This window comes from Hydra vulgaris, chromosome 10, assembly GCF_038396675.1.
Source record: "Hydra vulgaris chromosome 10, alternate assembly HydraT2T_AEP".
In the NCBI taxonomy this organism is placed as follows: domain Eukaryota; kingdom Metazoa; phylum Cnidaria; class Hydrozoa; order Anthoathecata; family Hydridae; genus Hydra; species Hydra vulgaris.
The window spans coordinates 21,981,917-22,005,000 of NC_088929.1; the positions used below are offsets into that span (position 1 = coordinate 21,981,917).

The 23,084-nt window shown below is 26.4% G+C and overlaps 1 protein-coding gene across 1 annotated transcript in view; it reads right to left on the reverse strand.

Annotated features, from left to right (window-relative positions):
- LOC100214477 (pre-rRNA 2'-O-ribose RNA methyltransferase FTSJ3) overlaps positions 1 to 15,974 on the reverse strand; it is a 71,946-nt gene extending 55,972 nt beyond the window's left edge. The window contains exons 1-4 of the mRNA XM_065807504.1: positions 15,882 to 15,974; positions 9,946 to 10,034; positions 7,196 to 7,301; positions 4,512 to 4,558 (exon numbers count right to left, since the gene is read on the reverse strand). Coding sequence (XP_065663576.1) covers positions 4,512 to 4,558; positions 7,196 to 7,301; positions 9,946 to 10,012 — 220 coding nt within the window. The 5' untranslated portion in view covers positions 10,013 to 10,034; positions 15,882 to 15,974. The remainder of the gene's footprint in view (positions 1 to 4,511; positions 4,559 to 7,195; positions 7,302 to 9,945; positions 10,035 to 15,881) is intronic.
- Between the last annotated feature and the right edge of the window lie 7,110 nt (positions 15,975 to 23,084).

Genomic DNA, 23,084 nt, shown 5'->3' on the forward strand with positions numbered 1-23,084 from the left:
ATTAAATTTTTTATATACCAAAATGTTATTTTCAGTATTGCAACATATGAACATTTTAAGGTTTTATTTTTTGAAATAATGATAAAAAACCAAATTTCTTTCGAAACGAAACTCTTTCGCACTGAAACTTGCAAAACAACTTCATTACGGAAAAACACTTACGAAACGCGGCATATTAAAAATATTTAAATACGTTTTATGAATCAAATGCGTATGATTAGCTAGGTAACTAAAATACTAATTATTATAATAATTATTGATATGTTTCAGTTAGTAAATTTTTATAAATAAACCTAGACTTTCATAAGATATACTAAAAATGTTTTTCAATGAATAAGAGTTAAATAGTGAACATAACTTGAACAACATAAACTTTCCCATTTTGAGGGAAAAAAGAAAATTTAGAGCATGTAAGTCATTTGTTTGGGATCATGTAGATTTGCCTCAAATAGTAAATCGGTCAAAAAAAAAGGATCGTTATCGAACTAATTTTTAATGTAAACTTGTTGTTAGCTTAACTCAAAGGCAGTTTTTCTCCTGTTCCTTTCTTTATATTCATTACTTACCCGAAGTTGTGAGAGAGCAGTTAATTAGCCCCTGAGTCAGTAAGTTAATGGAAAAAAAGAAACAGTTTTATACGAATAAAATTGCGTGATTGGGAAACAATGCTGTCGTTGAAATCAAAAAAAATGGTCAAATAAACTTGAGCTGAGCAAAGGAAACTAATATTTTTACGACAAAACCCCGTTTTATGTACAAAAACTTACTTAAAATACGAAAATAATGCAAATGCATCATAAAAACAAGTTTTCACTAATTTCTTTTGGAATCTTTTGTAATATTTTAGTAGATTCTGTGGGTTTATTAGAAAATTTGGTCAAATAAACTTGAGGTGAGCAAAGGAACCTAAGATTTTTACGACAAAACCCCTTTTTATGTACAAATACTTACTTAAAATAAGAAAATAATGCAAATGCAACAAAAAAACAGTTTTTCACTGATTTCTTTTAAAATCTTTTGTAATATTTTTATAGATTCTGTGGGTTTCTTATAAAAATTGGTCAAATAAACTTGAGGTGAGCAAAGGAACCTAAGATTTTTACGACAAAACCCCTTTTTATGTACAAATACTTACTTAAAATAAGAAAATAATGCAAATGCAACAAAAAAACAGTTTTTCACTGATTTCTTTTAAAATCTTTTGTAATATTTTTATAGATTCTGTGGGTTTCTTATAAAAATTGGTCAAATAAACTTGAGGTGAGCAAAGATATAGGTCATGATTTTATAGATATAGGTCATGTAGTCAATCCTAAAAAATAACTACTCCATAAAGTACGTACGCTTTAAATTTGATCCTCCCCTCCCCCGCAATTTTCAATATCTCAACGTTATTGGAACTATACAACTGCTGAAAGTTATAAAGCTCTGGCTATTTTGGAGAGCAGTAAAAATTTAGTTGCAAGATTTTGCAGCAAAAAAGCGGGTACGTAAAATACAACCCTTTCCCGAGTCTTTGCCCCGGGAAAAAATTTAAACATAGAAGCTCACCAGGATTATACAAGCGCTGAAAGTTTTAGAGCTGTCGATAGTCTAAAAATTAGTGATAAATTGACATAAAATGTAATGGAACCAAATATTTTACTAAGTTTTTATGTATAAGAATATAAATAGTAAACCTCCATTTCTGAAAAGCTAAAGACAATAAACAACCGAATGTCGGAAGTGAACCAAAGTCGGTACTTGATAAATATTAATGCATGTAAACACTGGTATAGGGACATGTTGCGGAGGAAGCGTTGTCCTTTCCCTCAAAACTAACTTAAAGTTTCAGTTTTTTCTATTTAAATTTTAGCTGCATAACTTTCTTAACCTTTCTAGGTCACTGTATATATATATATATATATATATATATATATATATATATATATATATATATATATATATATATATATATATATATATATATATATATATATATATATATATATATATATATATATATATATATATATATATATATATATATATATATATATATATATATACATATATATATATATATATATATATATATATATATATATATATATATATATATATATTGTCCTTTCCGTCAAACTAACTCAAATTTCAGTTTTTTTTATTTAGATTGGAGTTGCGTTAGGCCCCCCATATTCTGTTTCAGCAACTCCTTCCCCCTCCCTTCCCCACCTTCGTCCTAACTTTCTTAATCTTTCAAGATCACTGTATGTATATATATATATATATATATATATATATATATATATATATATATATATATATATATATATATATATATATATATATATATATATATATATGTATATATATATATATATATATATATATATATATATATATATATATATATATATATATATATATATATATATATATATATACACACTAAAAAATAAAGGTAGAAATTTTTAGTTAAGGTAGGATATGAGATATACCCTTAGTAAGGTATAATTTTTTACCTTATAAGGTAGAAAATTATACCTTTAAGTTAGAAAATTGTATGACAAATAATTGTTTTTAATATAATTTTCTACCCTTAAAGGTAGAAAATTATACCTTACTAAAGGTATATCACATATCCTACCCTAAGGTAGAAATTGCTACTTTTTTTTTTAGTGTGTGTGTGTGTATATATATATATATATATATATATATATATATATATATTATATATATATATATATATATATTTATATAGATATATATATATAGATATATAGATATATATGTAAAAACTATTGAAGAATCATTTAACAACATTATTTTATTTAAATAATAAATAATAATATTTTTTTGTATAACAGTTTAATGAATACTTTCGAGTTTATTCCGTAAGCGCACATTCCGAAACGCTCCTTCCATAAGGAACTGTTTCGCAAATATTCTTTCGAAATGATTTGTTTCGCAAGTTTCTTTTCGTAAAGAGCTATTACGGAATAATTATTTTTTTTCTTTTTCGTATAACGCATTACGGAAGGTGAATTTGCGAAAGAACAACTTCCGCAATAACAACTTGAAATACGGAAGATAAAAATGCGAAATTTTCGTAAGTTTTTGTTTACGGCGAACAACCCTAGAATAGGATAATTTTATTGAAATAAACAGAATAAATTTGAAATGAGATTTATAATGAAAAATGTTAAACAAAACCTTTAATATTTTTTTTTTTAACATTTGGATAACATTTAAATTTTATAAAATAAAAATGATTAAAGAACATTTTCTCCTCTAGGTGTGCCCATCATATGATTAATAACACAATAAGTCTTCGATTTCTTCATATTATAGTTATACTATATATAAAAAAAACTACCTGAACAGTATTAACTCTATTAATTGATTCACTCGATGCTAGACTTAGCTTGACAGTGCTTTAAATTTATTTAATTTTTTTTAATAACATTTTGATATTCTTAGCTAGATATTTTTTTCTTTCTTAGCATTAGTCTGGTTTGGAAAGCTAAGATTTTCAACAAAATATTCCTAAATCTTCAACAAAATATTCCAAGGCATTACAAAATAGTTTTAAATAAAGTTTTTTTTGCTATATTTTTTTTTTTTTTTGATTTTTTATCTGTAGTAGTTTTGCATTTTGTCAATTATGTCAAATTTGTTTTTATTTGTATTAATAAAATTAGTTTATATTCATTTCAATAAAATTTGTTTATGCTTGTTTAAATAAAACTACCCAATTCCCTACTACTTGATAAATTTGGGTAAACTCAGTTTCTTTCGAGATTTCTTAATGATTTTTCTAATTTTTTAATTTTTGATTGAATATCTTTGATTTAATTTATGTTTTGACATATTCTTATCTTAATTAAGAATTAACATTTTTTTGATGTTATATAAAGATTAGCAAAGGTATATTTTAACCTAATTTGCTGTTTGCCTTGTTCACAATTGTTTTAATGTGATTTTCCTGTATTTATAAACCATTTCTACTTAAAATGATTGTGCCTTTAACAAGACTTTCTGTGATTTTAAATATGTGTCCTAATTTTTTCCTCATTGATATTTTTATCAAAATTTAGTAAAAAAAAGTTTTATAAATAGTACAATCTTCAGTTGATTTTTATTTATTATTTTTGTTTATTACTTTATTAATGAAAAAAAAAACTAAGAAATAACAAAAACAAATTTAAGAGAAGAATTAAAGTTGAATTAGATGATTAAACTATTTTATTTCATTTAAAATAACTATAAATTTAGATAAGATTAATTAGTATTAAGTATTAGATAATCAAAAATATCCTAACCCTCTAAAGTAACAAGAATATCCTAACCCTTTAAATTTTAAAATAAATCTTTAACCTTTAAAACTTTATTGTTAAAAATTTAATTAAATGAAAAGCACAACTAAACTAATTAAAAAATTGCATCTAATTTAATGTTTTTATCATTTATTATAAACATCAAATTAACTTATATAATGATTTCATATAAAATAGTTTAATGAAACTTACCAATAATAACACTAGACATTGGCATAAAATTCGAAGCCACTTGTAACCTTAAAATATAAAATACAAAACTCTAATATACTAAAAAATACTGAGAACAATAACTAAAAATATCATAACAATAGTAAAAATGAATGCTTTAGAAAAATAATAAACACAGAAAAACTTAACTTTCTCTAATTATGCAAAATGTTTTTTTAGCATCTTAAATATTAAACTATATCTTCTATTTAATTATTTATACAATATATATTTTATTATTCGCAGACAAGGTCACAGTTACAAATTGCACTCACAATGTTTCTGATATTTTTGTGCTATGATGTTTTCTTTCAGAAATAATCTTATTACGTTTTTTTTTTTTTTCCTATTTTCTTTATTTCATAAAATTGCGTCAAAAATGGTGTTTCTAGTAAAATAATAACCCTAAACACATTTCAAAGGCTGTTAGAAATTTGTTCATATCTAATTAAGACCATTTTTTAGGCTGGCTAAGCCAAGGTCTTAATCTATGTCTCATTGAAAATTTATGTGAGGAATATGAATGTCTAGTTAGAGAAAAAAATGATACTAATGAACTAATCAAGCTTGTTGACTCAATGCTTTAAAGATGATAAAAATGGCCTGAAAATGCCAATGTAAATAAGCTAGAAAAACTATGCTATGATATAAAAGGACACCAAATATTGATTAACAAAAGTATAAATTTCATGAACATTGATTCTTCATTCTTCCAAACATAATTGAAAGTAAAAAACCCTTTTGACGCAAGGAAATTCAAAAACTAATTATTCAAAATATATTGATGCAGAATCCATTAAAATTTTACTAGAAATGTCACTAGTATAATATAATGTGTCTCGCTTATCTCCCATCATTACTTTTTTTTTTTCAGCCCAAATTTTTGTTGTCCAACAAGTTGAAAGTTTGATTTAAATTGTTAACCATTTAGTTGTCCAACATTGTTGTTTGAAGCTTGATTGTTGATTATTGAGTTGACCAAAAAGCTGAAAGTTTGATTGGTAATTATTTAATAGCAGCAAACCTCAAATAACTGCACAACAATCACAAATCACACAATAAAATGTACACAACACAGCAATCAACAACTCTACACAGTAAATTAAAAATATAAATCTTTAGTTTGAGATTTGTCTTTTCTTTTTTTTTTTTTTTTTTTAATTAATGCTATTCACCTAACCAAGGCTGAGGGAGGCACAACAGTTGAAGACACTACTTTTTAAACAGAGGAGGTAAAAAAAATTAGAAGAACATGTTTTTTATTTTAAACCTAAACTTTGATTTTGGAAAATCAAAAAACAGAGTTATGCTCAAAATCTCTTTAAATGAAAGATTTTCATTTTTTTCGAGACTGCAAAAGTATATTAGTTCAAGTTTTTTTTTAATTTCTATGAAAGCATTTTGTAAAATATTGACTTTCGAAAACCAAAAAAACATTTTAGCCCCAGGTTATAATCTAATTTTACTATTTAACCAACTGGATCTAGGACCAGGTTTAATACTAAGGCTAAATTTAGCTAAAGCACCAGTTGATTACTTACCATAGTACTTGTGGACAAAATTCTTCTTTCTTTAATCCATACCAAATCTAGCTTTATCACATTAATGAAACATTAAAGGAGATCAGATTAATGTTTCCAAACTATCAGATGCTTAAGTAACAGGTGTTGTGTTCACTGGACCACAGTTAAAACATGTTTGCATCAAAGGTCTTGAAAACATAATGAAAAAAAAAAAGAGTGCTTGGGCTGCATTTAAGCATATTGTTTCTAATTTTCTGGAAAAATAATAAGGTTAAAAATTAATGAGAAAATGGTTGATAAACTGCTGGACAGATATCAGAAGTTAGGCTCCACAATGTCACCCTAACTATTTATATTTTTTATATTTTAGTTTACACATATATTTTGATTTTTACATTTATATCATAAATTTTCTTTCACATAAATTTAAGCACTGTCGAAAAGATTACAGATAAATTTTTCACCAGGTCATCCAGACGAATAAGATACCAAAACGAAGATGGAATGAAATCAAGATGGATGACTATAACTGTAGTATATTTCTAAACTTTTGAAACTAAATTGTTGTTTTTTTTTATTTAACATCCATGGTTCCAGATTATGGTTTCACATGGCGTGATTTGGACAAGAACTTATAATTCCATTTTCTTATTTTATTATATATGCCTTATTTTTATTTTATTATTATTAACTTGTGTGAACATAGCCTGGTGCAGCACTTTTAGTAAGTTTAGATTACACTTTTGCAAGATACATGTTTTTCTATATTCTTTAATATGAATTTGACCAGACAATTATTATTTTTTAAATAATATTCGTAACTATATAAACTTTTATACTGATTCTGAAACAAGAATTATTACTATTAGAATGATAATAATAAAAATATTAATTATTATCATTACTATGTTAACTTCTTTATATAACTTTTAGATTTAGTATACAAAAAAAGTTAGTAGTGCAAAAAAAGTTTTTGTTGTAATCATGTCATAATCACTGTTATCGAGCAACACATTACTTTTTAAAAATTGCATAGATTATGCAAAACGATAACAAGCTAGCTAAATGACAGAGCAAATAAAAAGTATTTATCTATATAGCTATTTCATTCTTAGGTCAATGAAAAATAAAAAACATATTTACCATCCTCCTGGTGCAGCACAAAGGTCGATCAATACTCTGGATTCTTGTAAAAAAGCAAACTTTCTGTTCAATTGGATTAATTTAAAGGCAGATCGAGCCCTATAACCTTGAAAGTATAAGTGAATTAACAACTGGAATTAAAAAATAACTGAAGTAGAAGCATATTATAGATACTTCTATTTGTTTTGTTTCATAATATATATATATATATATATATATATATATATATATATATATATATTAACCCATCCCATTTTGACCCCCAGGAACAAATTTTAATACACAGAACATCTCAAAATGTTCTCAATGTATTGTTTTCTTAATGAAATTTCTTTGTTTTTTATTTTGGATGACTATTTAAACTCGCATCACTCTTTAAGTTTAACTTTTTGATATTTTTTGACTTTTTAAGAGCATTTTCAAACAATCAGCATGAGTAGAAACTTACAAATCATTAACTATATACTTACATCATTACAAAGAATGGAAGGTTTTTTATCTATACTGATTGCGTGCATTTTTATTGATATTATATTTGTTAACTGGTGGCATTTTAAAAATGCAATAATTTGATTTTTATTGGTTGTTGATTTTTTAGTTTTAACACTTTTTTTGTAGTCATTAAGGTGCTCCCAGAAGTCTTTATGGTCTTATCACAGAGCACTGTGAAAGAGCATTTAACGGCTGCATTATTTAAGAATAATATATTTCATAAAAGTGACAATTGAACTTTAAATTGAATTTTGAAAATAAGGGTTTGCAAAAAGGTGTAAAGTTAGATATAAAAAACAAAGAAAATAACACTCGACCGATTTTTCTTTATGTTGACAGACTTTTCTTAAAATCAGTAGATAAATAATAAAAATAAAATCAATAGAAATAACACTTTGATTATACCTAAACAAAATTAAATGCAAATATTTTTTAGCAGTTTCATTCTAAACCTTATTTTATCTACATTGCATTATTTTTAATTTACAATTTTAAGATAAACAAGACTATTAGTAGATTTTTCATTATACTGAATATGAGCCTGCTGAGGTAGTATAAAAATCATAGTAAAACTATACAAGGCGTTTAGATCTGTTAGCCTTGATGCTGGCATTAACATCTTTTGACAGAGATCACTACATAGAAATTGTAAAAGTTCTTATTCAATCAAAACAGAGGTCCAAAAAGATCTTAATAAACAGATGAAATGAAAGCTATAATCCTTCTGAGAGTAGTTTTTGGTTAATAAAGACCAGCCACTCTGTCTTAAATTGTATATTTCATCAGACTCTTGGTTCTAGCTCATAGTTTGAAAAAATGCCTACTGATTCCTTTAGCATTTTTTGGATAGAATAAGTTTCAAATCTTGTAAAATCTTACAAAGTTGTTAACAACTCATCAGAACTAAATTGTAAATCCATTGACCATGGTTTAGGAAATTTATAACAAGAAATATGCTTTTTGTTTTAAAAAATAAATTGCTAGTAAATATGTTTGTAAATATGCAAAGAGAAGCTTCAGAAGCTACTCCAAATAAAGAGTTCTTGTAAAAAATCAGTAAAAAAAGAAGAGCGGATACAAGGCTAGCTACGGTGACTGCTTCCTCGCAAATGGCTATGAGTTTATAATTCAAAACACTTTAAATGGTTCTAATAATTTTAATTTTGATTCGATACCTAACTGAACTTTAAAAATACATATTTTCTTAAAATATTTGCTGAAAAAAATTGAGTAGTGGTTACAGCATTTGCTTTAGAATCAAGAGATCTGATGAAGTGATGTCTGATGCCTATATTAATTCCTAATTCCTAATTCATTCAATACTGCTATTAAATTACAAGAAATGTTTCAAAAAAATGCCAACATAAATTAGGAGATTGAAACCTGAATATCTCCAGAACTTGGATACTCAAACTTTTAGATTTTTCTTACTTTCATAAGCCTATAAAAATAACTTAATAAGCCATAAAGAAATAACTTTAGGCATACATAGCATGAATAAAGAAAATATAAAGCTAATATAGCTAAAATAAAAGCTAACATGATATTTTTTTCACATATTTTTCTACATTCATATAAAGAAAAATTCTGCTATCCTACTTATTATGTTTAAATTGGCCTAGCTAAAGAAATTAGGGATGAAATATCATTTACACTAACACTTAAGTATTGTTTTAGCAGTATTCTATGTAATCTAGATTAGATTCCCTTCTAATTGTAACAAATACTGGCATGTAAGTTACTTTACTTTAAGATAAATAAAATCCAATTCTATCTTGTGCATACTTTAATGTATATTTGCATTGTACAAAGTACTTCGCTGCTTTATTGTATTGTATAAGTAAACATTGATTATTTAACTTGTTTATTTTATTATTGTAAAAATACAATAACAAAAAATTTTATTCTAAAATTTCTACAGAAACATCATTGTTGTCAGCTTTGAATGTTTGATTTATCATTAGATTCAAATAATAAAGCTGTCTAAATACAGCTTCTATGCAAGCTGAGTTGTCAGTTGAGAATTCCTATGGTAATTTCCTGAATGCATTCTTTAGGTTATAATTCCTGTCTGAATTTGTTGTTGCCCACTTGAGACAGAACTTATGAATAAACTTTTTCTGGATTGTATGCATATAAAGTATTAAAAATAAATACTAGAATAATATAGCTTCACCTTGTAATTAAACCCGTTTAAAGTTTTTTTTAAACTCTTAACACTTTTTATGTTACGTCTGCCATAATACTAAAAAACATACCTGTTTCTTTAGCTAAATGATAAAATTTATCTTTTCGACTTTTTCCAACCTTTCCTTTTTTACCCATAATGTGGTTTTATAATATGCAGCTAAAATTATATATAAATTTTAATATATGAACAGAGTTAAACACTTTATCTTTTTAATACTATAAACACACATACATATATGCATTATATATATATGAATATATGCTTACATATATACATACGTACATGCATACATACATATATATATATATACATACATATATACATACATACATACATACATACATACATACATACATACATACATACATACATACATACATACATACATACATACATACATACATACATACATACATACAGACGAAACTATTCCTCTATTTAAACATTGCAGAAAAACTTTACTCTATTTTAATAATGAGACGTGGAAGAAAAAAACCACGCACGACGGAACAGAAATTGCGAATTTGTAGGCTTATATATTTTAAATTCCCTAGCTAAAATAGCTCATTTTAATCAATTAGGCTTGTATCGCGATGATGGCCTAATAATAATGGAAAAAAAAATCAGGGCCTCAACTTGACAAAGTCAGAAAAAATATTATAGAAATTTTAAAAAACATTGGCTTCCAAATTGAGATAAACATTAATTTAAAAATTATGAATTTTCTTGATGTAACATTTAACCTCTCGGAAAATTCTTATAGGCTTTATAAAAAACCTAATGATGAATTATCGTATATTAATATAAATTCGAATCATCCCTCTCAAATCTTAAAACAAATTCCCATTTCAATTAAAAATAGACAAAAAAATACTGAAAATTGTAACTGCAAGCAAAAACTTGACTGTCCTATGAATGGCAAATGCTTATCAAAAAATATTATTTACAAATGCATTGTTTCCTCGCAAAACAACCCTGATAAACATTATACTGGCTTAACCGAGGGCAAATGGAAAAAACATTATGGCAATCACAAACAATCTTTTAAACATAAAAAATACTCAAAAGAGACTATGCTGTCTAAATATATTTGGCAACTAAAAAAAAAAAAAAAATTAATTTTAAATTAAACTGGTCTATCCTAAAAACTGCGCCTGCCTATAAAAACATTTCCAAAAAATGTATACTATGTTTACAAGAAAAATTTGAAATTATTACTTATTTAGATCAAGAAAATTTACTGAATAAAAAATCAGAATTAAGTTCTAAATGCAGACATGAAAATAAGTATCCTAATTCTAAAGAATTCTTTTCATGATTTTTTAATTATCTAATGTAGTTGATGCAACTTCCTGGTTGCAAAATACTACAGTTATTACATAATCAATTATAACAATTCCCAACTTCCTGTAAAATAATTTTTCTATAATTTGAAAATTTTTTATCTTTAGACATTCTTCCTGATGAACCTACTGATGGTGAAACACAGTGTTGAAGTAATCAAAAATTAGATAAGTGTTTTTACTAATTTACATACATACATACATACATACATACATACATACATACATACATACATACATACATACATACATACATACATACATACATACATACATACATACATACATACATACATACAGGGTTAGTATCACATATTTCCAAACGCTCTATATTGAGTTTGTTACTAACTCTATAAGAACACTTGTTTTTTTATTGATAGTTTAGCATTCACAAAACAAATTAGTGCAACACCCTGGAAATAAAATTTTCTATCTTCACTTTAGTCACTCGGGCAAAGAAACATTTTTCTGTTGATAAATAGATTGTGTATTTTGAAAACAATTTAATATGTTTTAACCTTTTTGAATAAACAAACTAAATGAAATCAAAGAGACCTTCAATAAAAACAACTGCATAAAAAATTTCTTTTACTGGCAATAATTACAATAGAAACTTTGGAGTTGTTCACAAAAAATTAGGTGGTAATAATGTTTTTTCCTATTTAAAAAATGATTTACCAAATCTTGATGGTGTTGGTTGTTCAGCACATATTCTCAACAACTGCATTCATCATGGCACAGATCAAACATTGATGTTAAAAAGATTATGTATAAAATTTATCAATACTTTAACATTTATACAGTTATAACAAAGCTGCTAAAAGATTATTGTAACTTTATAAAAATTCAGTAAAGAGTTTTGTCTCATAGTAAAATAAAATGGTTATCACTCTATCCTGGACTAATCAGGTTGATACAAAAGTACCCTTCTTTGAAATTATATTTTTTGTCCATTGATGAACCACCTAAAGTTATTTAACAGTTTTTTTTTAATATGAAGTGAAGTATGTATATGCAACCCTCGGTCAACATTCGGCAATGCTGACTTAACTACTGACTTAAGAGTGTATGAGGTTGGCAAAAAATTCCCGACCTCGTTTCGATGTTTAATGGTAAGACCTTTGTATCAAATTTTTTTGATATCCCTGAAAATTGAGGTCAGCAAATTATTGTCGACCTCAGTTTTCTTAATTTCGAGGGTTGATCTATATGGCATTTTTACTCATGTGTTTGCGTTTTTCATGAACTTGTATTAAAACTTGAACAGTCAAAGGCCTCTTTTTGCTTTTGAAATTGTAGATTTTCTGAATTCTGTTAAATCAATTATTAAAGATAAAGAAAAATTTGTATCACTAAAAACTAAATCATTGTTGCATTATCTAAGGGAAGATGGGAAAGAGCAAGAATGTGATTTATTTACAACAGATGTGTTGTTAATGTATAACTCATGTTCTGCTTACCCTGAACAAGTTCTTTTAATGAGTTTTAAAGTTTTAATCGGATGCTGCTTTCTAAGCATTCAAAAATGAGCTGGGATAAAGTTGAACCATATATTGAATATCTTGCTAGCAAAAATATTGAAACTAATAATTCAAAGTTGTTTGATCAGTTTTATAACTTTTGCAGGTTTGTAAAAAATCAGCTAGTAGTGAATTATTACCAATTTGTAACAAATTGCTGGCTTATAAAAAATGGACTAAATATTTTAAAAGTTGCAAGACAGCAGGTTTTTTTTTTACCGAATTATTAAAAATTGATCAGTTTTACTTTACTATTATGTCCTGTAATGGTAATTGTAGAACACATTTTTTCTTAGATGCAACCACAATAGTCAAAATAAAGAGATAACTTACTAGTCAACTCGGTGAATGTTATAACTGTACAATACAATTATAATCATCTTTCATGTCGACAATTTCATGAAATGATTAAGAATGATTCTGCATTATTGAAAAGGGTTAAAAGCTATGCTATCATACTTATTAAAGATGTATCAGATGTGTAAAGTAGATTTATTGGAGCCGGAGGTTTAAACTTAGACTTTCATCTCACAGTTTATAAACAACTTTTAATAAATGTTTTAGTTTAACTTTTTAATACCAAAACAAAGTTGTCTTGAATTAAAACTCTCAAGTTTGATAGAATGTGCAAAGTCTTTAAATTTAATCTTTGTTATAACCTCAAATTCGAATTATCAGAGCTTGAGCAAATTAATTGAAACCAATCCAACCTATAGAAGCAGGAGTCAAAGCTCCATAACATCTTTTTTATATACGTATTTTGTTATATAATAATTCAATTCCAGTAAAGTAAATTTGAAACTTTCTTTATACCTCTGTTACATCATTCATACTTATTTCGAGAGTGAATAAAATGTATTTCAAAATAATTCACTGATTAAAATGTATTTCATTAACTTTACTTAAAAAGTTTATTAAACGCAATATATTTTATATGTAAAAAAATGATTACTTATTACAAATGCACATTTATTGTTTATATGAGTGATTTTCATAAAAAAATGATGTTCTCTTTAAAACAAAACAAAATTTCCAAAATAACTGTCATTTATCCACTTGTTTATTTTTAGTATTTTTAACAAATTAATTCACATTTATTCATTAAAAATAAAAAAATTAACAAGGGGGAGGAGAAAAACTTTTTTTAGAAAATTCAGTTGAACATGGGTGATATTAATTCACAAAAATCCTCAAAAAGCTTTGCCATTTTTTGTTGTTAAATTTAATGTAAACCCTCAATTTGGAATGTTTTGTTTTTGAAAGTGTGAAGTGGGCTCTTTCCAATGGTGCAATTAGAGAATTATAGAGAATCTGCCTATATTTAGTTTTTGGGGTTCAGATACATGTCATTTTGGGGGTTTTCACTTTTGGCACCATTTTCATTTCAGAATAATTTATCATGGACATTTATAAAAAGGGCTAATTTTTGTTCCATTTCACTATGTCAGGCCAGGCATATGGTCATCATGATCACCCTGCTACTGCTAACATGTAACCCAGTGCAACCTATTTCGTGTCTTTCTAAGCAAAGATTGGAAGAAGTTTGCTTCCTGTCAACAGTGCTATTTAAAATCAGTCACGCCTATAGTAATATAAATATATAGATTTTTTTTCTTTATTTTTTATGTCTTTAATATAGTTGGAGGTGCCTTAGTTACTGTTTTAGCTCACCTCTAATCTACTTTATATGTATGTTTGTGTTCTGTCTAAACCTCTGGCACGGTGTTGACTCAATTGTAAGTTATTTTATGTATGCTTGTGTTCTGTTTAAATATTTTGTTTAAATGTTTAAATCTGTACTCTATTAGATGACTTTCAAACCAATTGACCATGCTTTCTCTCTTCACCCCCTGCCAACATTGTCGTCATTGGCAACTTTAATGCCTAATAACACTGAATGACTTGGCTCCAGCGCTACTAACCCTGCTGGCACTAAAGCCTATAACTTCTGCATTTTTGAATCACTTAATCAGATAATTAACTTTGTGACTTATTTTCCTGGCAACTCTAATCATTATCTTCATTCTTTGATTTATGTCTTAGGTCTGATTCTAGCTTTTATTCAGTTTTTTTTTTCTTTCCCTTAGGTGATTCTGACCATGGAACGATCTCTTTAAATCTTACATCTCATTTCTTACTTCATTTTTAGACTCACCCTACCATTGCACAACTTACTACTACCCAAAAGCTGACTGGGATTCTTTTCGTGATTTTCTTCGTGACGGTCCTTAAGCTGATGTCTTTTCTCTCTTAGCTGATAAATGCACCTCATACAAAACTTTTTGCAAAGAACTTTTCTTCTAATTCGATTCTCGAATCTTATGGCCATTTTCTTCATTCCATTCCAATTAAGCAGGTTAACCAATTGCTAGACATTCAAATCACTCCAGTTTATGTTAAAATAATATCTTAATTAAACTTTTCGTAAAGACAACATTCCTTCCATAGTCTTAAAAAACCTTTCTCCAGAACTATCTTTAATTCTCTCTTAACAAGTATTGCAATAATGTCGACATTCCTATATTGATGAATGGCGATCCCCTCATTGAGTCCTCTCCTTTATGTCTTCTTGGATTATCATTAACTACTGACTTTTAATGGAAACTATATATACAATTGATTGGTAAATTAGCATCTGCTAAGGTTGCTTCTCTTTATTGTGCTTGCCATTTTTTCTCTCCTGATTTCATTCTCTACCTCTAAAAATCTCTTATCACTGTATGGAATAGGTTGTCAAATTTTATCTGCCAAGTTTGAGCCTTTTTCTCATCGTCGTAAAGTTGCATCTTTTGTACTTGTCTAAAGTACTTAAGTTAAAAAATTTTTGTAGCCACTAAATAGTAACACAAAATCATCTTTGGATCACCAATTACTAAGTAACCTAGTAACTAGTTATTAAATTCTCTTGCTAATAGCACTACTAATTAGTAACTCAAAGATGTACAGACATCTAAACACCTAGTATCAATAAATTAAAAGTAAATGGTAAAAATTACATGTATGTGAAACTATAGAAACATAAATTATAGTATTCAAATTTTTTTTCAATTGAATAAAAAGACAATTATACTACAAATCATTTATAATAAATGCATTAAAAAATACAAATTTATTTTTGTGAACTATTAAAATAAAAATACCTTGTGTTAATAATTCCAAGTAAAGATATCACGAAATCTGAGTTTGGCGAAAATTTTATTCTAACGCAGTCCTTCAGGTCCGCAAACATTTTTAGATTGGGGCTGTCCATTAATTGCGTCAACAATTTTCTAGCAATTTTTACCTCCCCCTTGTCAACAACTTGTCGAACCAACTAAATATAACGTCACCATTCAATAACCTTCCCCCTCCTCTCCCCCTCCCCCTTCCTCTCCAAAAAAAAACAAAAAAAACTTTAATGGAAAAAAGTATATCTATATTTTGAATAGACTAATTTACAACTAAAACGAAAAAGAGATTAAAAGTAAACTACAAAGAGAACCATTTAAAATTATAAGCGCTTGCTCTAAAAAAAAAAGTGAATAAAAGGAAAAGAAAAAAAGTTGTTTAATTTTTAGCCTAAGAACATTTTTCCAGTTTATAACTATAAATAAACTTATTCCGAACAAAAAAAATTAAGATTAAAAGGTGTTCACAAAAATGTATACACCTAACATGTTTAAATTATAAAAATATTTCAAATTAATGCAATACTTTAATGTGCCAATCCTCTTAACTTTAACTTTAGGCCTAATTCAATTTCACAGTAAAAGCCAATTATTTTGTAATAGAGTTTAGCATAACGAAAAATGCATTTAACAAGTTGTATAAACCAGGAGTCGGCAACCTATTAAGACAGAAGAGCCAAAAGTAGCAATTTACAAAGTTTTAGTCTAATTTGCAAATAAAAAAGATTTATCTAAGTACATGGTCTACATTATATTATTTAAATTATTATATATTTATTATATATATATATATATATATATATATATATATATATATATATATATATATATATATATATATATATATATATATATATATATTATTTATATATTATTATATATTTAATATTTATATTACTATGCGGCCGTGGTGCAGTGGTTAGAGCACTTGCTTTATAAGCAGGAGATACAGGTTCAAAACGAGCTCTGAAAAATTTTTCGCGTCACGGTAAGGAAGGAGGCGTGAACTTTCTATTTAAATGCACTTCCGCGGTGCCCTGTGACAAGACCGTTAGGACTTCTTAGGGCACTTAAAAAACAACAACAAAAAACGTTTATACCAGGGGTCGGCAACCTGCAGCTTGCAAGCATCATGTGATTCTTTCGATGTCAAGTAAAAATCACACTTAAAAAACAGAATTTTTAAAGAGCTACCAACATCTTCATTTTAAATTTTTTTTCAAATCATCTACCAAATCTTTATTTCAATATTATATTAATATTTGTGCAAGGAGCTAAAGAGCCGCATCAACCGCACGTTGCCAACACCTGGTATTGACTTTTAAATGATATAGTGTAGACTAAGAACTTACATAAACCTTTTTTGTTTGCATAGCAGACTAACCAACAGCATCTTTGAAAAAATAATAGTGTTACAAGTAAACATCCCGTGTGTGCTTATTTAGTTCTGTACGTGTCGGGTAAAACACAACACGGTTTTTAAAAAGTAGAAATATAACTAAAAAATAGCTTTATTAAAATACTGAAGGTTTAGCGAGTATGTAACACAGGACTGAAAACGCTGTCTAATTTTTCTTTTTTTAAGTAACTAAATTTATTTTTAAAAAGTAACATTGGTGACTTGGGGGGAAGGTAAAGTCAACTTTACCTTTCCCCCCCCCCCCCTTGTCAACAAATATCAAAAAAAATTCAGACCCTCCTCCCCTATTTTGTTGACGTAATTTATAGACAGCCCCTTATACTTACATTTGCAAGACTACACGCCAAAGCTAAAGTCTTCAGTTGATGTTTGTACATTTACTGTGCTTATCTTTAATTAAATCATACAATGTACGTACACTCTGCTGCGTCAATCTTTACACATCTCAGTTTACCAAACCTCTATAAATTGAAGTTAGCAAACGTATAGGAGTTTGACAAGAGAGCCTATCTAGATTTGAAAGCATGAGAAAAAAAGCATCCTTTATAGATATTTTATTAAACACTTTGTATAGATAAAAACATCTAAAATAGTTTGGCTGTATTTTAAAGCCAATTTATAAAGTAAGGAATTCTATTCTACAATCTGGTTTAGAAATTATTGTTATTAAGAATTATTTGGTTATTAAGGTGCTTTAAAAAGACCTATCGGTTTTATTACACAGCACCGCGGATAATTTACTCATTATGTAATGCAAATTTTCCAGTTTGTGAAAAAGTAATTGGTCCTAAAGCACGGTCGTTTGCAGGAGGAAAGTTATTATACGCATGCGCAGTGGAATTACATATATTGAAGAATTTTTAAAATGACTACGGTAACAGCGTTATAAAAACTAATCATTGGCAACGAGTAGTTTGTTCAATTTTAGATAATTAAATAGGTTATTAACTAGTTTTTTTATGAAATTATTTTGAAAATAACTTGTAGCTGTACGAAGAAATTTTTCAAATAAAATACAAGACCTCTGATTGTGAATAATATCTACTTTCAGCTAAAGCAACTTTAGTGTTTTTGTTTACAATTTTTAAACCTTTTTTAAAATATTTTTGAGCGTAGAAATTTTTTAATTTAAATTTATTTAGCAAGATGAACCTTTTATCTTTTTTGTATTTTTTGCTTATATGAGGATTCAATTTTTTTTTCAGGGTTAAAAGGAAATCTTAATCATTAAACTTTTGTAACCTGTTGCTATGGTACTCTTTTCTGATGTGGCTTTTTATATATATATAAAAATATATATAAATATATATATATATATAAATAAATATATATATATATATATATATATATATATATATATATATTAGTTACGTGAGTAAAAAATGTCAAATTGTTTGAATGCTATAATGTTATATGTCATTAGAAAGAGGATTATTACAGTATTTTAAAGGTGAAAAAATTATCAAAATCGAACAATTGGTTCAAAAGTTATGACGGGTTAAGTAGCGATTTTTCTATATATGGATTTGTTGATGAAACTGTGGTCAAAATAATGGGTTTCTTCACTTAAATTGTCATAACTTTGCCAATTCTTATCGAAATACAAATATCTTGGTGTCAAAAGATAGGTGTAAGAGTGGGCTACAACTTTATGTTAAACTCTAACCACCGGGTGTATCGGATGGACAGAGGGGGCACCAAACCACCGCCTCGCCCGTGTAAAACTGAACACTTTTTTCAGAAAAAAATCTTTTTTAAAGGTATAAGCAATATAAATACACAAAAAGTTGTTTTAAATTTATAGTAAACCACCAAAATATATGAGAGGTGAATGTTAGCAATAGAGGTAGGTGTGGTGGCGATAGGTGTATCACAACCTAGGATCAAAAACGACTTGATTTTATAAATATTTATATCTTTACTAAAATGAGTAAAATTAGTACACAATATAAAACATGTTATACAATCTTACGTATAAAAGTAGTGTTTCTGTTACGAAGGGGCGTATGCCTACCACCTGCCTACCCCCCCCCCCACCTCTCCACCCAACCTAAAAAAAAAATTATTATTTTCAAAACTTGAACAATAAATTTAAAAAATAAATTCTAAAATTGGAAATAAATTAAAAAATAAATTCATACCAGACAACCACCAAATATGGGAGGTGAATATAAAACTCACAGTAGATATGTTGATGATGTTTTAGTAATATAATATCAAAAAATGTTTCAATTCTTGAAATATCTGATTGAATATTTAAAGTACAACAACAAAGAAGTAAAAAACATATTCCACTAGATTAAAAGATACATTAGTGGTGCATCCATGGTCATAAGAGAGTGAAGTATAAGAGAGGGCGTATCCAAATATGTCATAAGAAAGGGGCATTCTAATGCCCCTTCCACTTCTTACCAAAAATTATTATTTAATTGGATATATATTACAAAAAAAATTATACAACTACTAATGTGGGGCTATAAGTCAATTGGTTGTAAAAAACATGTCATCTTTCTAACCAAGTATAGCAAAAACCTATAATCAAGTCTTTCATGTGATTATTACATTAACAGAAGTAAGGACCATACAGTATAGTTAACGAGCTAGCTATTTTGTTTGGTTAACAAACAAATTTCCTGTTTCAAAATAAATAATAAATAAAATATTAAAAAATAATAATAATAATATACAACTATCTTAAAGATAATATATTATAATTTTGTCTTGGCTTTTAGTGAATGATTAAAATAATTAATTCCAATAATGAAACTAAGTTTTAATCATTTTTAACGATAGACACCACGTGAAGGTAAGCCAGAGCCGTCTATCAAAAAATTTAACAAGTCACAACACTTGCTGTATTATTTAGGCAAGTCACAACGCTTGCTGTGTTATTTAGGCAAGTCACAACACTTGCTGTATTATTTAGGCAAGTCACAACACTTGCTGTATTATTTAGGCAAGTCACAACACTTGCTATGTAACTTAGGCAAGTCACAACACTTGCTATATTATTTAGGCAAGTCACAACACTTGCTATATAATTTATGCAAGTCACAACACTTGCTGTATTATTTATGCAAGTCACAACATTTGCAATACATTTTTGGCAAGTCACAACACTTGCAGTGTTATTAAATTAAATAAGTTGTAACTAACCAGAAACAACATCAGCAGCAAGCTGGATCTTTTTCATGCAATAGTCAACAGCTACATTATCAGTTTCATCATACTAAAATACATTGATACTAAAAAATAAAAAATGCAATACACAACTTAACTGTGCAATTATTTAATAATTGAAACCATACTTAAAGTTATTTTTAATTAACAATATATATACATACATACATACATACATACATACATATATATATATATATATATATATATATATATATATATATATATATATATATATATATATATATATATATATATATATATATATATAAACCTTACCAACAGTAATGGATGAAGATGATATTAAAAAATAAAAAGACAATACACAAAACAACCTTACAATTATTTTATAATTAAAACTATACTGAAAAATAATAATATATAAAACTTGCCAAAAGTAATGGACGATGCTAAAAAATACAGTAATGGACGATACTAAAAAATAAAAAAACAATACACAACATAACCTCATGATTATTTAGCAATTATAATCATATTGAAAAGTAAGAATATGTAAACCTTACCAGCAGGAATAGACGACAGTGACACTAAATATGAATTAAATGGCATAATACAAGTCTCCTTCCATTAATATATATATATATATATATATATATATATATATATATATATATATATATATATATATATATATATATATATATATATATATATATATATATATATATATATATATATATATATATATATATATATATATAGTTTATATATATATATATATAACAATTTTATATATATAAAAATTCTCTCACTAATTATCGAAGTAAGGGTTGCTAAAGATAAAGAAAATAAATTAAAATTGTTGGAATGTGAATGGAATATTTTTCAACTTTAAAATACACTTGTTTCGAGTTATAATATCTATATAATGATGTATTAACAAAGTATACACTTAAAATATTGAAACCTACAAAACTTACATATTTGTTTGCCATATTCACCTAAATACCAATTTTAAGTTAAAACGTTTACTTGAAGTTTATATTTGTAATGATGTATCAATTAGTTATATGTTGAAAAATATAGATATCTATGAAACTTACGTATCTGCTGGCCGTACTCACCTAAATACCAATTTTAAATTAAAACGTTTATTCAAAGCTAACAAGGAATACTAACACAGCATACAAATACTTTTAAATGATATAGTAACTAAAACAATTTAAACTAAACTTACTGATTGTTTGTTTTAATTTGTCTACAGAAAAAAAAATTGACTTAACAAAATGTAAGAATTAGGTATACAAAAATACAACTAACAACAATCTACATAGGCATAATAAAGAACTGTATTTGAAAACTAATAGTAAATGACTAAATACTAAATTAATTCATATAATAGGGATATAACTGACTGATCCTCTCTAAAGCAAGTTCATCTAAACAAATTAAATTAACTTTATTTTTACAAAGTAATATAAAAATTTGCATATAGTAAGTCATTTGTGTGTGTATATATATATATATATATATATATATATATATATATATATATATATATATATATATATATATATATATATATATATATATATATATAATAAAAATAACTACTGAGCTATTGAAAAAAGAAAGTAACTAACTGATGTTGTTGGCTGACGCCATTTCACAACTTAGAGCATCTAAAACAGCGAAGGAAATATTTAAGTTATACATAAAGGTTTAGATAGTGGCCAAATAATAATTTAAAAATAGTTTAATAAATTTATATAAAAATAACTTATTTATTAGTTATAAATTATAATCTAAAGGCATTCCTTGTTAAATAAAGACAACGTTCAAACTTCAAATTAGATATGATTCATAACTAATTTGATTCATATCTAAATTATATTATGAATATGATATGAAATACTATGTGAAACCTTTATTTTCTTTCTCCATTTTGTTTCTAAATGAAATATAAAATTTGTCTTATTTTATTATTTACTAAAAATCCTTTTAATAAAACAATTTCTTTTAAATTTACATATTTTTAAATCATATTTTCACTATAAAGTATCTAGGTTTATAATATCAATTTATGAAATAAGTTAAATATTGCTAATAATATTATTAATATGAATGTTATATATAAAAAAAATATATATATACAAATAATCAATGGACCCCTCTGTCTCCCGCGCTAACAACAGGGAAAATGTAAATTAGGTAACAAAAGTGCAGCAAGAAATAGGGTGACTGCTACATAATATTTTTCAACGAAATTTGGCAGGTGCATAGATAAATGAATAACTTAAAAATAAAAATTGAATAGATAAAATATAGACTATATCCTGGACATTAATTTCACCACAGAAGTACAACTAAAACTTTGACATCAATAAACTCGGTAATATATCAATTGAGTATAATTAAAACCAAATTAATAATAAGCTTCAACTATTCTTCTTTCTAAAAATACTCTATGTTGATAACGAATACTAAAAAGTTATTTCAGAAAGCCTTCCTCAAGCACGCTAACTTTGAAGAGACTGCGAAAATCGTGGCACAAAATTTTAGCACAAAATTCGGTTCCGTAAAACGCAATTGTCACGTACCTATATATATATATA